The 16,219-nt window shown below is 28.5% G+C and overlaps 1 protein-coding gene across 1 annotated transcript in view; it reads right to left on the bottom strand.

The window, feature by feature from the left end:
* Window positions 1–16,219, bottom strand: part of LOC107456021 (SR-related and CTD-associated factor 4) — an 80,768-nt gene that overhangs the window by 2,689 nt on the left and 61,860 nt on the right. Inside the window, exons 15-18 of the mRNA XM_071186578.1 lie at window positions 14,196–14,297; window positions 12,627–12,635; window positions 9,484–9,661; window positions 2,804–2,962 (exon numbers count right to left, since the gene is read on the bottom strand). Of these exons, the coding sequence (XP_071042679.1) occupies window positions 2,804–2,962; window positions 9,484–9,661; window positions 12,627–12,635; window positions 14,196–14,297 (448 nt within the window). The remainder of the gene's footprint in view (window positions 1–2,803; window positions 2,963–9,483; window positions 9,662–12,626; window positions 12,636–14,195; window positions 14,298–16,219) is intronic.

Here is a 16,219-nt window from a genome sequence, read left to right as displayed (position 1 = left end):
CAATTTTTTCACTTGATGTAACTATAATTAATTTATATCAAATAAGTGCTTATTAATAAAGTGAAAATTAAATAACACCTTTAATGTTCAGTTGCTTTTTTTATGTTCAATGAGATAAATTCCTATACTACATGTAACTATAATTAATTTATATCAAATAAATGCTTATTAATAAAATGATAATTAAATTTTCCAGAGTTAATATCTTCTATAGAAGATACTATATATATTTCTCAAATTATTATTAGCAGTCATTGCAGCATTTAAATAATTTTTCGCATGAAAAAAAAATCGCGGATAATACAGATTGCGGCTACAATAATTCAAACGAATAGTGTAAGAAAATTCTAAATAATTTAACTAACTTTTATTTTTTTTTTTTAAAGAAAAAACAAACAAACAATCGATACTCGAAAGTAATATAAAATTTAAAAAAGAATATTATGGATTAAATGATTATAGATTTTGATAACATTGATTGAGATGATAGATCTTGCCCAAAAATAAAAACATTTTAGAGATGAACTGGCAAAATAATGTGCAATATTGAGATATGAAGACAATGAAAAGAATTATAATTTTTTTTAAATCCACGAAATGAAACTATTAATAAAATTAAAAACATATACATTACTTTAAATATATATTGAAAATTATGCTGAAATAAATATTATTTCATCAATACAAATTTTGATCTGAGGTAACATTCAAACTACACAATAATCTGCATCAAATAACTTTGCAAATCAAGAAATTTAGAATTTTATAATCATAAAATAATCTGCTGAATGTTTGGAAAGAATAGGATCATTTAGAAGAGATTAATTGCTTAAAACTACATGAAGTTAGAATGCCTGTCTTTGTCATTTTTAATATATAGCCATGACACATATGGGGCATATGTCCCTTTTCCCCAAGGGTCAATTTCCCAGACACTTTTTAACAATCAAAATAAACAAACATTTCTTCATCTTCCCCTCTCCTTTAAGAAAAAAAAAAGTCGTTTGACAGGTTTTTCCCCTTCTCAGCTTCTAGAGATCTATGCATTGAACCCATAAATCAATAGAAAAGAGAACAGAAGATCTACTAAGACCATGACGCTCCTCCTCTGGAATGCAGGACAGGGGGGGGGATTTGTTTTCAAAAGAGCACAACTGAGTCCCCTCCCCCTTCTTTCCTATGCAGCTGGCTAGTAAAAGAGGCATTTCCTGGAACTTTTTTATTTGAGTGTCAGAGGAAGAAGAAATACTGTGAAAAAGGGTAAACACAGCAAATGTTAAAGTGGTTTTTATTGTTTAACAGGGAGCGTAGTGAAATCTTTCAACAATAAATGAGCACCTTTAAAGCACTCAAAGAATATTTTTAAGCGCTATGTACATTAACAAACTGCAAAATAATTTTCAAAGACTTTACGTGATCATGTTAAAATAACTATTTTCTGACCAAGAACTCTTTTCTCGATTAAATAGCCATTATAAAATGAGATTTTTCGGTTCAATATCAAAGGGTTGAAAATGCAGTCTGAAATTGAGAATATCTTACAAAATGCAACAGAGTGGAGCACGAGAGTGCAAGAATCTCACTGAACCCAGCTCAGTAGACACACATGCAGACTCTCAAGTATTTCCTCAAACATGTAAAATGATTGGGGATTTCATACGTTATGGACCCATGGTACGCCAAAATGGATTGTTGTTGAATTAATTGCGAAAATGTCGGATAGAACAATGTGAAAAGCACACTTTTGCATAATACGTGGCGAAAATAGACTTGGTAAAGTATTCTCATTTTTGAAAAGGGAAAATTCAGCACTTTATAAAAACACCCAATGAAAAAAGCACTTTTAAAGGCTTTTAAAAAAACTAAAATCGAAAATAAGTACCTTTAAGGACTTTTTAAAATGCTATTCATCATGTTTAAGAAGTAGAGAGAAAATTACAGGGTATCTGCTACATGTTAGATTTTCAAATACATGACTTTCCATGACTAATTCCAAGAATTTTTCATGACTTAACAAAGTTACTATTTTCTCCGACAAAAACACAACAATAAATTTAAAAAAGCATTATAATAACATTCTCTGAAATGATAGGTATAACCAAAACTGTTATACTCTGCATCTTCTTATTTATAGATTTCAAATTTAAAAAACAGAGTAAAGAAAGAGTTGAAGCGATAAAATAGCTGAAAATACAATAGCAAATAAATTTTCTTCTTCTTTTTTTCTACAGAATTACATTTTAAAGATACTTTTCTTGTTCAACAGAAAGGAAAGAAATTTCTGTTCTCATTTCAGAATAAAAAAATTCGCCAATGAATGGCTTGCTTCAGCTAAAATTTTAAATTGATAAAATAAAAAAATGAATAAATAATAACAAAAATTCTGAAATCACAGAAGTTAAAGGATAATTAGCTCAAAAAATGATGCTTTTTCTTCATTTTTTATTTTTAAAGAACACCATAATTTCTAAAAAACACGATAAAAACATTTTATATTTTAATAAAACATGACTGTGAGTGGGGATTTTGTTACTAATTCAGATATTCGGAACACCAAAAAATTGGAAGAGGTAATTCCATTTTAAAAATAAAATTTTTCGGCAACCTAAATCCATGACTTTCCACGATTTTTTTAAGAAAATAGTTAAAATCATGACAAATTTTGTTCAATACCAGAATTCATGACTTTCCAGGTGCGTGGATACCCAGCATGCATCATGTTTAAGAAGTAGAAAGAAAATTAAGTGTTGATAAGACAATAGGTGAAATAAGTTATTTTAAGAAGGGAAATTTATGACTTAACCTGGCAGGGGCAGTCCAAATTGTGGTTGCATGAGATGAACCATTCCTGACAAGTTAACCGGTGGAATGATGGGAGGTGGAGGAGGGACTGCCGTTGTGGGTAATGCTGCTGCCACCGCTGTACTGCTCATCTTGTTGTCCTTTGTCTCACTTCTCAACTCTGAAACATTCATCAAACACTTTAAATAATGAGGTAAATAATTTTACAGTTGTTTAAAATACAATAAAACCTTGCTGCAACAATATTTTGGGGACCCAATAAATAGATTGTTGCAGAGTGATATACAGGGTTTATTGATTTAAATCAAATGATTTTTTTTAAAAAAAAAATCATTGATTTAAATCAACTAATTCTTTTTATATATACAGTCGAACCTCTATTTTACAAAGTTGTTAAACCCCGATAATAAGTTCGTTCGTTAAACAGAAAATCTCCTTTTAAAATGCTTAAACACAAAACAGGTTTTAAACTCATAAACACTAGACTTAATTAAAAAAAAAAAAAGCAATGGATACACATAGTAGTATCTACTATTTATTTTATAAATCTTAACCATAAAAGAAATCTACATGGAAAACAATAGAGCAAAACATTATCCAGTGTGACACTATCACGCTATGTACATTTTCAACTAAACACAGCTATATTTATGCATAAAATTTTGAATGTATTTATTTGCTGTATACAATTATAACTGCAAATTAATTTATATAGGGAAAGTGGAAGTTAAATAGGGAAGTCTTCGTTAAATACCGCCATAAATAGAAAATTCACTTCGCTATTTGGAAGTTATTTTACGAAAAAATTTCCAAAATGTTCTTGGTTCCTCAAAAAAATTTGCTATAGAAAAATTCGCAAAATGGAAGGTTAAATAGAAGTCCGACTATATATTGATTTAAAAATTAAAACAGTGTTTTAAATTATTGATACTTTTATTATTTCTTTTCTAAGTTTTGAAATTTATTTTAAATAAATTGTGCATTAATTAATTTCAGCTAACGAAATTACTTTCCTTCTTGGTATGTGTTCAATATATTTGAAATAACATTTTTAAAAATCTTTTGATTCTTGAGATTGAAAGTACAGATTAAATTAAACATTTAAGTTTCTTTTCTCATAATATGTTTACAGTATCTATGACATTATCAGATTTTCTATAAAGAAATTTTGTGAAAAAAATTTCAATGAGTACATAGACTTTTTAAAAAAACTTTTTAGCTTATCTCTTTTAATACAGGATTAAAAATGAATATTTTATTTTAATATAAAAATATACAGATTAAATATTTATTTATTTTTTGATGAATGACTACATTTATAAACACAATCTGTTACATTTATTTTGACATTTTAAAAATCAAAAGAAAAAAAGAAAGAAATCACAATTTTAAATTAAAATTATGGTTTGGTAATTGAATCTTTGTTTTAAAGGTTAAAGTATTCTTTAAATTCTCTATTTCATCTAGTCTTTAAAATTCAATCATGCATTTGTTTCAAAATGGCATTCAAAGCTATGTATTATAATGAAAAATTGTTTTAGTTGGTTGGAGCTTCTAAAGTATTTTTATAATATAGTTTTAATATTAATTTCAATTTGATTAAAAATTTATAAAGTTTTCTTAGTCATAAATTAAGTTCTTACAATGTATTAGAATTTTAAAAAAAAATCACGAACCCTAGGGACATATCATTATATCGAGGACCTACTTACTTCGGGAAAATTTAAATGTTTATATGCATTAATTATAAATCTATTTACATATTACTTAAATATTCAATTTGCAGAGTGGTGATTATGGTTAAATATGAAACCAAATAGGAATGTTACATCTGTGACTTCTTAAGAGATAAGGGAGGTAATTCTAAGAATGGAAGGCCATGGGGTGGTCTGCGTACGTCAAGGATGGGGTATTGAAATCTAAATACAGTAGAAAACCGATTATCCGGAACGATCGGGACTATCGCTATTCCGGATAACGGATTTTTCCGGTTTTCTGAATCGCTACAAAAAGCAGTTTTTTTAGTGTTAAACCCAACTAAAAAAAAAAATATTTGGAAATAATCTTAAAAATAAGAAAAAACGATGAGGTAATACACTGATGATTATTTCTGAAATGATGGTAAGGTAAATATATTTCAAAAAAGAAAGAAAAATCCTAAAATCTTATGAGGAAAAAAAAAAATTTTTTTTTAAAAAAATTGCGGGAAAATTTATCGAATTTCGTTCCGGTTTTTTGGTTTTCCGGTTTTCTGATTTCCGGATAACGGGTTCTGTACTGTACAAAAGCCATTCACTGTGGTGAAAAGAAATAAGTACATATTCAGCAGTGAGACTTCTCTAGTCGGAAAAAAATGGCAAAATATAATAAAATAAGATTTTCTGCATTATTTAGAAACCAAAGATAAATTGAGAAAATAAGGTTGAAATTTGAAGGGGGGAAAATCGTTTTACAGGGGGGTTTATTGCTTCAGAGAATATTGAGAGGTGGATAACATTAATTCATATGCAAGTTGTTGGGACCACGAAACATTATTGTAATAGAGGGAGTTATTGTTGTATCGGATATCGTAGGAGCGAGAGTTCACTGTATAATTATCCTTTTTAATAGGAAAGGAATGTTGGTAAGTCACTGTACAGGGCTGGGGTTAGATTTCAGGAAGGGTTCACCGAAACCAGGGTTGTCACTATATTCGGAGCTATATTAGGCAAACCATATTTCTTAGTTTTGACTGCAGGAAAAAGTTAGAGAAAAAAAGCTGAACAAACTTAAATAATGCCATAGTAAATGAAATAGTTTAGTATAGCTGAAATATCCTTAAATATACGCAAATAGTTCAATTTGCATAGCCAAATTTTTTAACAAAATATAAGCACCTTTCAAGCACTCAAAAATATTTTTAAGCACTTTAAAAAAATATAAAGCAGGGTTGGCAAGTTTTTGAGTAGAGCCGAAAAACCAAAACTTTAGCGTAACGATAATTTTTAGCTATAATAAATAAGAAGTATTTTTAAATTAACATATACGTAAAATTAAAAGCGGTTCACCAATATTGTGTTCTTGAATTATTTTAGCGTAAAACTTCTTGTTTTGAAAATTACTGTCAAAAACCCAAATTTGTTTGTAGAAAATATTAAATAATTATAAATAAAAATGTGCCAAATTGCAATTTATCCAATCGCATAATTTGTTTAATTATTAAAAATAAAAATTCAAAAGTAATTATTTTATTAAAAAAAAACCTAAACAATAATCTTTTTTTTTTTTAAATGTAAAATGAGTTTTTACTTACTTCCATTTTAACTCCTTTTCCCCCCCAAAGAAAGCGATTACAAAAAAAAAAAAAATAGTTTCGAAGTTCCCTGTATTCCGGAGTTCATTTTTCAGTTTTGTATGAATAAGACCGAAATTCAGGGTTCCCCAAGTGGGCCCACCTTGAAAAAACCTACTTGGAACGATAAGTGGGTTTTTTCAAAAAAGAAATTTCTTTTTACTAAAACTTATTGTTTTGCATTTACTTTTATATAATTTATTGTGCAGCATAAATTTGTCAAATAGAGTTGCATGATTTATGTGATTAAGTTTTTAATATTAGTAAAGTAAAAGAAACTCGAATCTTCATATAATTTTATAGTAGGTACTACATATTGAAAACTTTAAGTGGGTTTTTTCAAAAAGTAATATTTTAATGATATTAAATAAAATAATAATTTCAATAATATAGTCTGAAAAGATCAATTTTTCGCATATAGTTGCATGCTTTATATATTAATAAACAAGTTATTATTATTAATTCATATGTTTAAATAAATTGAAAAGAAACAATTTTTTTCTTTTTTTACCAAGTGATACATTAACAAATTTAAACAGTTTTATTTTCTGGCTTTAAAAAAAAAGCTAAAACTTTTTATAAGAGAATTTTTTAAAATTATTTATCTAAAAATGAAATAATTTTCCTAGGGGTAATTCTTTGAAAACAAATGGAATAAGTAACTGATACTCTTTATAATTATACGTAGTTTTAATTTCACTTTCTATTAATCTTATTATAAAAATATGTAAGACCATTAAATATTTCAGTTTTTTATTTAATTCAAGTCAGATGAAATTTTAGTTTTTACTGATTATAAATATTTACTGATTATAGTTTTATAATAGGTAATATCCATATGTTTAATAAATATGGTAAATAAATGTGTGTGAAAACAAAAAGATTAATAAACTTGTTTCTTTTATATTACTGCATTGATATTTTATAATTCTTGAGTTAAAAAATTATGAAACATAATGTACTTAACAATAAAGAAGACTCAAATATGTGATAATAGTGATAATGCGTTATTTAAACTTAATATTAAATACATATAACCAGGGTTCCCCAAGTGAGCCCACTTTGAAAAAATCCACTTGGTGGTTTTTTTCACAAATTGTTTTTTTTAAATTTGGTTCAAAAAGAAGTATCTCCTAATACTATCATTGGATACATCGTTGAAGCTAACAAATATTTTAGAAGTGTGCATGAAGCACATGGATGGGCAAATGAAAAAAAACTGCTTGATGACCCAATGATACTTTTTGCCAATAATTACCATAAATATGAAGAGATAGCTCTTGAACATCAAAATGAATCTAATAATAATATGTCAAAAATATTAAATAATGTTGGGCTTTAAAAATAAACTATCAATTGAGAAAAATAGATATCAATTGTTTCTGAAGCTTTAAAAAAGCTTCAATCAGAAAACATTTCAATTTCAGAAGCTGTTGAAATATGAATTAGCTATAACTTTTTATCTATGCTTTTTTATAATTTTAAGATTAATTTGTTTTTTGAAACTATAAAGTTAAAATGTATCTAAAAATGCATATATTTATCTAAATATTTGAAAAAAGGGACAAGTAACTGATACTCTTTATAATTATACGCAATTTTAATTTCACTTTCCATTAATCCTATTGTAAAAACATGGAAGACCATTAAATATTTATTCCAGTTTAATTTTATTACAGGTAAAAGTCAGGTGAAATTTTAGTACTTACTTATACAACACTATTTAATACATAAAAATATTTTCACAGTAAAATTTATGAGCACTAAATGAAAAAACCCAATTTCCCCCGGGTTTTTTCAATAAAATCCGGGCGGGTTGGGTTTTTTCAAAAATCCCCGGGTTATTTCAAACCCTGCCGAAATTATAAACTATTCTTCCGATGGATGCTCAGTTCTTTAAGACTAGAAAGTTGACTAATATAACCGCTTCTAAACTAATATAACCAGGGGTCCGTCCAGATATTTTGTAAAAGGTCCGGTTTTCGTGAAATTGCGAAAAAATTACTCACATTCTTTCAACCAGGGTCCTGCTCCTATGAATTTGTGCAAATAGGATCCGGTTATTGCAAAAAACCTTTTCAAGGAGTTTTTAAATTGTAAATAGATAGAAGATTATGCTCAGCACAGTAAAAGTGTAAGAAAAAAAATTAAATTTTCAAAAATAAACAGCAATTGCTGCTTCTAAATTAGAAATGCAACATACAAATATTTGGTATTTAGCCTATACTGCTGTAAGCAGAATATTCATTTCGGACGAATAAAGGAAGAAGCGTTTGCCGAAGGCAAAACTTAATTCGTTTACATCCATATTTCTTGTTTTCGGCCCTGGGAAGGGTTTATTAAATTATCAAATCAATAATGAAGATAAACAAATTTGTGAAGGGTCCGTTTTTAAGTTAAAATATTTTGTGAAGGGACTGTTTTAATGAAAAGATATTTTGTGAAGGGCCCGTTAACGGATCTTTAATTTTTTCTGAACAGACCCCTGATAACATAATAAAATTACATGTTATTAAGAAATTTATTATAATAACTGTACTAAATATTGATGGTAACTTTTTTAAACCCTTGAATTGATTGATTGAAAAAATTATGAACTCATTTAAAAAAACATTTACATTTTTTGTAAATTATAATTAGCTTACTTATCAGGGAGTATGTTATATTTATTATTTATTGTAAATATTCATGTACATATAAGCAGAATTCTCTGTCCCAAATATATTTCCTTAGAACAAAGCTTTTTATGCATTATGTTTATTCATAATTTTAAGGAATATTATTCAAAGACAGTTACCTGAATTTTGTAAATGAGGCTTGCTTCATTATGTATTAGTGACACTTATTTAAATATTCAAACAAGCAATAATCTACATGAAAATTCTATTGCAATAATTTTTTTAAGGAAGCTTACTCAATTTTATGGAATTTTCTAAAATGTACAAAAACTAGGAGAATTTTTAATAAACCAGAAGAACAGGAGAAACTGGCCAGTAGTCTAATGGAAAATCCAGTAGAGTTGACAGCTATGGATATGGAATTTAACCCTTTGACTACAAACAATTCCAATGAAGAATACTAGCGGGATATATATGTCCCAGAGCAAAATCACAATGCTATTTCATGCGAGAAACTCTTTAGCACCATCTAGGGGATATTTGACACATGAAACACACATACTTGGTTCAACTCTACGACTGGGATATATTACAATGAGTTTCTAAGTGCTTTTCACCCCATTAGTAATTTTTAAACATTTGTTGGGACAAATGAGTCCCGTTAGTAGCCAAAGGGTTAAGATTTTGCAAGGGAAAAGTAAAATGAATTAAATATTTTTGCAAACATAGTACCTTTTAAATTGTCTGGCAAAGATTCTTCATCAATAAAGCCACCTTCTTCCAAAAGATCTAAAGATTCAGAAGAACCTTCAGGAATTTTTTCATGGGGCACATAGCTAACACCAGCATTAACATCCCAATATTCTTTATATTCTTTTCCCTTCACTCCTTTGCCAGGAGCCCAGGCCAACTACAAAAAAACAATGTTCACATTATATAAGTGTATAATTAACAAAAAGTATATTAAGAATTTATAGTTTTGTGCAGTGACCAATGAGGATGAATTTTGGTATTGTGTTTTTCAGTACCTTCACAAAAATTACGCGCACCAAAAACAGCGCATTCATAGAAAGTCACTTAAATATCATTTATCACCACAAATATTTCATAAAAACAGGTAACTTCTTAATAATTCTACCAAAAATTTATACCAAGAATCAGAACAGCAGATTCATATAAATTTATTCACAAACTTTCCTTGGTGAGAAAAAAAGTAAATAATCAGCACTGCATGATACTTTTATCATGCAAAATACATACAACATTGGAGAAATAAAATTATGGAAATTTTACTAGCAACATTTTTTGGGCTACGTGTAAAGTTTTGATACATCATGCATAATCTTGAAAGTCAAGAAGAGAAATTCAAAATTGGAAATAATATAAACAGTGACATTCGACGAAGTAAAAAATATGTATATAAATCTTAATTTAAAGAAGAATTTTTTAAAACCATTATTTATAATTATTTAAATTATGAACATTAAACATACTGCAGTACTGGCAATAGCACCATCTGTTGAGAAATAAGAGAAGTATTTTTGCCACTAGTGGATATTTTATCACAAAAAAAAAATATTTTTTAAAATTTCTTCAACAAATACAAAGAAATTTGAGAATATACAGGTGAACGTAAAATACAGGAGTCCTTATTAAAAAACAGGAGACTTGGCAAGTATGAAAATAGAAAAAAAAAATGAATAATTCAAATTTGATTTATTTCATTGTCTTACAACTCCAGCCAAGTGATTCACAACCTCTTAATGACTCACACAAAGAAAAAAAGTTTATAAATTGTTTAGTTACCTATAATACACAATGTAAAATACACTGGTTATCATAAATTAAGGAAAAATCACAAAAATAGCGATAACTCTTTCAAAAGTAAGCCAAACCGTGCAAAATTTGCATATGTTGTCCACTAAGAGNAATACACAATGTAAAATAGTTTATGATCATAATTTTGAATTAGAAATTTTTTAATTTTCAAAAAATTGTTTAGTTACCTATAATACACAGTGTAAAATAGTTTACGATCATAATTTTGAACTTTGATAATTTTGATTCCGGCTGTTACATTTTAGATTTTCAAATTCATGACTAATTTCACGAATTTTTCATGACTTAACGAAGTTACTATTTTCTCCAAAAAAACACAACAATAAATTTAAACAAAGCATTATAATAACATTAATTGAAATGATAGGTACAACCAAATCTGTTATACTCTTCATCTTCATATTAATAGATTATAAATAAAGAGTTGAAACAATAAAGAGTTGAAGCAGCGTAAAAAAAAGAGTTGAAACAATAAAATAGCTGGGGAAAAAATACAAAAGCAATATTTTTTTTTTTTTGCAGAATTATATTCTACAGATACTTATCTTGTTCATCGGAAAGGAAAGAAATACTTCTTATTTTTCTGTTCTCATTTCGGAATTAAAAAAAATTCGCCAATGACTGACTTGTTACAGTTAGAAATTTAAAAGATAATTTGCTCTAGAAATAATGTTTTCTCTTTCATTTTTTTTGAAAGAACACCATAATTTTTAAAGAAGAGGATTAAAATATTTTATGTTTTAATAAAATATGACTGTGAGTGAGGATTTTGTTACAAATTTAGATATTCGGAACGCCTTGAAATTCCATTTTAAAAACTAATTTTTTGGAGACCCTAAATCCATGACTTTCCATATTTTTTAAAAAATCATGACATTTCATGACAAATTTTGTTCAATACTGAAATTAAAGACTTTCCATGATTTTTTATGACTTTCCAGGAGCGCGGATAGCATGTATCAATAGTTAGCTTGCTTTATGCTAGTTATCCTTTGTTGATTTGTTTTTATAACTATTATTTGTATAGCTTATTTTAATGGTTAGCTTTTATTTCCTTTTGTAAGTTAACATTTAAATTGCTTTCTTTTGTTAATTAAAAATTTTAATAGTCATTAAATTTCCTACAACAATTAGATAAAAATGTATTTTTAATAATTGGATAAAAGAAATTCCTGAAAAAAAATTATTTTAAAGGAAATTTTATTTACTATCAAAAAATGCTTATAAATGTAAACATAAACATCAATTAGAGGCCTTGTCTGCAATTTGGAAAGAAATTTTTTTTTGCACACTAATCTTGTTTATTTGCGACCCTGTACCCAGGGAAAAAAATTAAGTATTTTTGAGAAAACACTCGGTTTTTACCAATAAACCTTAGGTTCTTGATAAAAAACCTAGGTGGGTCGGATTTTTTAAAACCTGTTTCTCTCAAATCTGCTTAATTTTTAATACAATCATGAATTTCAAAAAATGTTATGCTTTCTACAAATTTACAGTTACTTATACACATTGAAATATTATACAAAGTTATTTAATTAGAGATTTCAGGAAATAGTGTTCGTTATGGATTCTAGTTAAAAAAAAAAATTTCTCTTCTGATACTTCTTTTCTTAGCGTTTTACTTAATCCCTATAAGCAGATGCATTACTAGTATTTCAAAGGTTAGCGTGGGTCTTCTACTTAGGTACCTTAAAACTGCCCTTAAAAAAGAGCACTATATCTTCCATGTGTAGTATTCCCCTTGTCCACACTATTCTTTTCTTTTAAAATACTTCACTCTCCTCATAAAGTATCCTTCTAGGCAAAGGGCAGAATATATTAATGAAAGGACATGTTTTCTTCCCCTTGCCCCTCCCCCCTTTACACACACATTAATTTTTGTCTCTCTAAAATGCTTTACCATCGATGCATGGTCTAATTCTAAGTGATAAAAGAACTCCATTTTGTTTTAAAAAATTGAACTGAAAAATTGTTCCTATCAACCATAGTGATGCTAAAAAATTAAGAACTTTTAAAAACCTTGAACCAAAAAGTACTTTTAAGGACTATGGGAACTCTGTAACAAAATATTTTTGCCCTCCTATTAAAAGTGACTTTTTGCTAAACGAATTTTGCCCAAGAAACAATTTTTGAAAACTAAATTTATCTAATAAAAATATTAATGACTTAAATGTAATTTCTGTCTCCTAGAATATTTGCTGAAAGAATGAATTATACGTGATTCTGAAAGGGAAAACACGTAGAATAAGTAAACAAAATCTGCATAATAAAAACTTGCATTCGGTCGCACTTTTTGAAACATAATACAAGAAAAATTATGACATTCAATCAGCATAAACAAGTTTATAATTTTGAAATAAGAACAAAACCATGATCAATTCATTAAAGAGATGTGTCAGTTCATTTATAATCCTTCAAAAACAATAACAGGGCTCAAGTCAAAATTCTGGAAAATTTCTTGAGTAAAAAAAAAGCAAAATAAATAAATAAAATAAAAAATTTAAATAAGGTTTTTTCCTTTTTCTCAATATTTCTTAGCTTACTTAAAATATATGTAAAATTTTACACATACCTATGATGACCCGGAGAAGTAATTGAAATTTACAAATATGTCTTTCTTACTTGAGTTTATGATTACAATAACTATTTACTGATAAAAAATTAATATTAATCTTGAATATAAGCTTATAAAGTAGCACTCCTTACAAACAAATAAAATAATCTGTGTTTTTAAGTTCCACCTTTGAAAATTTGATTTACGAAAACTATTGTGATCAATGATTTTTTGAAATATCTGAACCTTCGGTCTCCGGTAACTTCCGGATCACGGTTAGCAAAAAATCCGGAAATCTGGATTTTTTCGAGAGTACAATCAGCCCTACAATAAAATAAAAATTTTTTTTTTTTTTAAAAAATTAATAAAAATTTTAAATAATTTATAAATTGCATGTTTGTTTTTTAGAGAAAATACTTAAAAAAATATATGTTAACTTTTCATCACGTTACAAAATAAATAAATAAAAATTCAGAATATATATAACTATTGCCAAAAAAAAAAAATACCATGCTTCTGCTCTAGTTATGAATCAAAAGTTTAACCTCCAACCAGTACTGGCATCATATGTCACAGTGAACAGAATAATAATGATATATTTTTAAAAAAAAGTGAAAAAGAATAAAAATAAATACTGCAAAATGAAAAAAAAAACATATATATACATACAGGAGTCTGTCCAGACATTTTGTAAAAGGTCCGTTTTTGTAAAATTGTGAAAAAATTACTCATAATTTGCGAATATAAAATAAACGTCAAGTAAAATTCTTTCAACCAGGGTCCTGCTTTTGTGAGTTTGTGCAAATAGGGTCCTGCTATTGCAAAAATCTTTTTCAAGGAGTTTTTAAATTGTAAAGACATACAAGATTATGCTCAACACTCTAAAATTATAATACAAAAAAATACATTTTCAAAAATAAACAGCAATTGCTGCTACTAAATTAGAGATGCAACAGACAAATATTTGGTATCTAGTCTATACTGCTGAAAGCAGAATATTCATTTCCGACGAATAAAGGAAGAACCGTCTGNTAATATTTGCAATATTCACCAAACTCGAGTGTAATTTCAGATTTTTCAATTTTAGTACGGCTTTATTGGCATCCTGTCTCCGATCCATGACGACAAAAGCACACCCCCTTGGAGGAATCATCTGCAAATCAAAAACAGCTGTTCAATTCACATACAATAAATTAGATAGTTATGACATACACCATCAGACTGGAAATTCAGTGTGGTATGGACTTCAACAAAACATCATTCTTGATCCTAAATTTCAAGAAATTTCTTATCAAGATTCCATTCCTAGGTTAGAAAATATGTAAGAATTTAGTTGTTGTTTCACTCAAAGGTAAAAATAAGAATTAAAGATTTTGTGTCATCCCACTTGACAATCATAGAATTGACAGCTTTTTTCAAAGTCTATACTTATTCAACTAATCGCCAGCCTTCTACTAAACTCAGAGGTGATTGCGAGCCCAACTCAAAAATCCCGAAAATTTCTCGAGTCAATTCAAAAATGACAATTCAAGAAAGGAATGTCTTTATAAATTTAAATCATTGATATTTCCAAAACATGAAATTCTAAATAAATTATATACAGCATAAAAAAGAATAATTATGCATAAATTTACTTTTATCTCTAATCACATTTATTATTCTACCAGAGAAAAATATTTACAAATGAAAGAGATGCAAAGCAAGTATAAATTCTAGTTCTAATATTTTTAAATAAAATATACAAGAATTTTTATCCGTAAATGTGATTGATGATTTCTTGAAACTTCTGGACTCTGGATTTTCGGATCATTCTCGGATCGCACGATCATCTCTGTATATTGTATATAATATAGGACCAAGTCAAAGAAGATTTGTTAGAATTAGTTGAAGTAGGGGTCAACGAAATTTTTTTTTTTAAAACGTTGGGCACTTGGGTCAATTTCCCATTGGCTACACAAATGCTAGAATTGCTACTCTCTTATCACTACCTAGTGGTCACCTGCAGTTATGCTACTGCGGTGGAGTAACATCGCCCACTTCATACAACCACAAACTTCTTTATAGGGCGGGCATTCACACAAATGAAAGAACATGAGCCAAGATGGCTCAGGAGATAAGAGCATTCGCCTTCCAATGAGGTGAAGCGGGGGTTCGATCCCGGCGGTGGCTGGTCAATACGAATTCCGCATCTGGCTTGCACCGTCCACAGTGCTGACGTGAAATATCCTCAGTGGTAGATGGATCATGGGTTAGGGCTAACAGTGGGAGGTTCTCATGGTCTTCCTCTCCATGCAATGTAAATGCGGGTTAGTTCGATCAAAAAGTCCTCCATGAAGGCAAATCTCACCCAATACTTGATCCAGGAGTTCCCTTGTCTTCTGGATTGGGTTCAAAATGACAAGGCTACGGAGCTGAACATTAGTAGTCGTAAACCCAAAAAATTGGGTCAGCTGTTCAATGACGGTTATAAAAAGAAAGAGAGAACATATAACACACTTGGAGGGAAACTAACATCCATGCTTATGGTGGGATTCGAACCAACGACCACTGGCCCCGTAGTCCAGTACAGTGACTACAAGACCGGTGATCGGCTTATCCGACGGAATATTTAACCCTGGCATTGCTCTTAAAACATGAATTTGTAACCTTAACCACGAGTTTTGAGAAATTAGTAGATTTCCAGATCGATGCCACGTGTCTGCTCCAACTTTTACAACTGGTAGGTGCTTCATTATCTTTGTGCTCTGATTACATTTTAAATTTGATATCACAAAACTACTTGCCAAAGTAAATATTACCGAGCCCCTCATATTTATGTTTCTTTTTTATATAAGCACGAAAGGTATCCTAAGTGCTGTTATCTGCTCACTCAAAGCAAATGGCTAGGAATTTCCGCCCATCTTTTTAAAAACATATTAACCCATTCACAGGAAGTAAAGAAAAAAATCCAAGATAACGTGAAGTGAGTGTTTTGTTTTGTCTGAAATACAAAATTGAATATGAAGAATTTGAATTAAAGAATTCGAACTGAGAAACTATTTTGCATCACAGCTTCCTTGATTGAGCAACACAGGC

The sequence above is a fragment of the Parasteatoda tepidariorum genome, chromosome 10 (assembly GCF_043381705.1).
Source record: "Parasteatoda tepidariorum isolate YZ-2023 chromosome 10, CAS_Ptep_4.0, whole genome shotgun sequence".
NCBI classification, from domain to species: Eukaryota; Metazoa; Arthropoda; class Arachnida; order Araneae; family Theridiidae; genus Parasteatoda; species Parasteatoda tepidariorum.
Note: the sequence above shows the minus strand (reverse complement) of the source record. Positions and strands in the feature narration are given on the sequence as shown.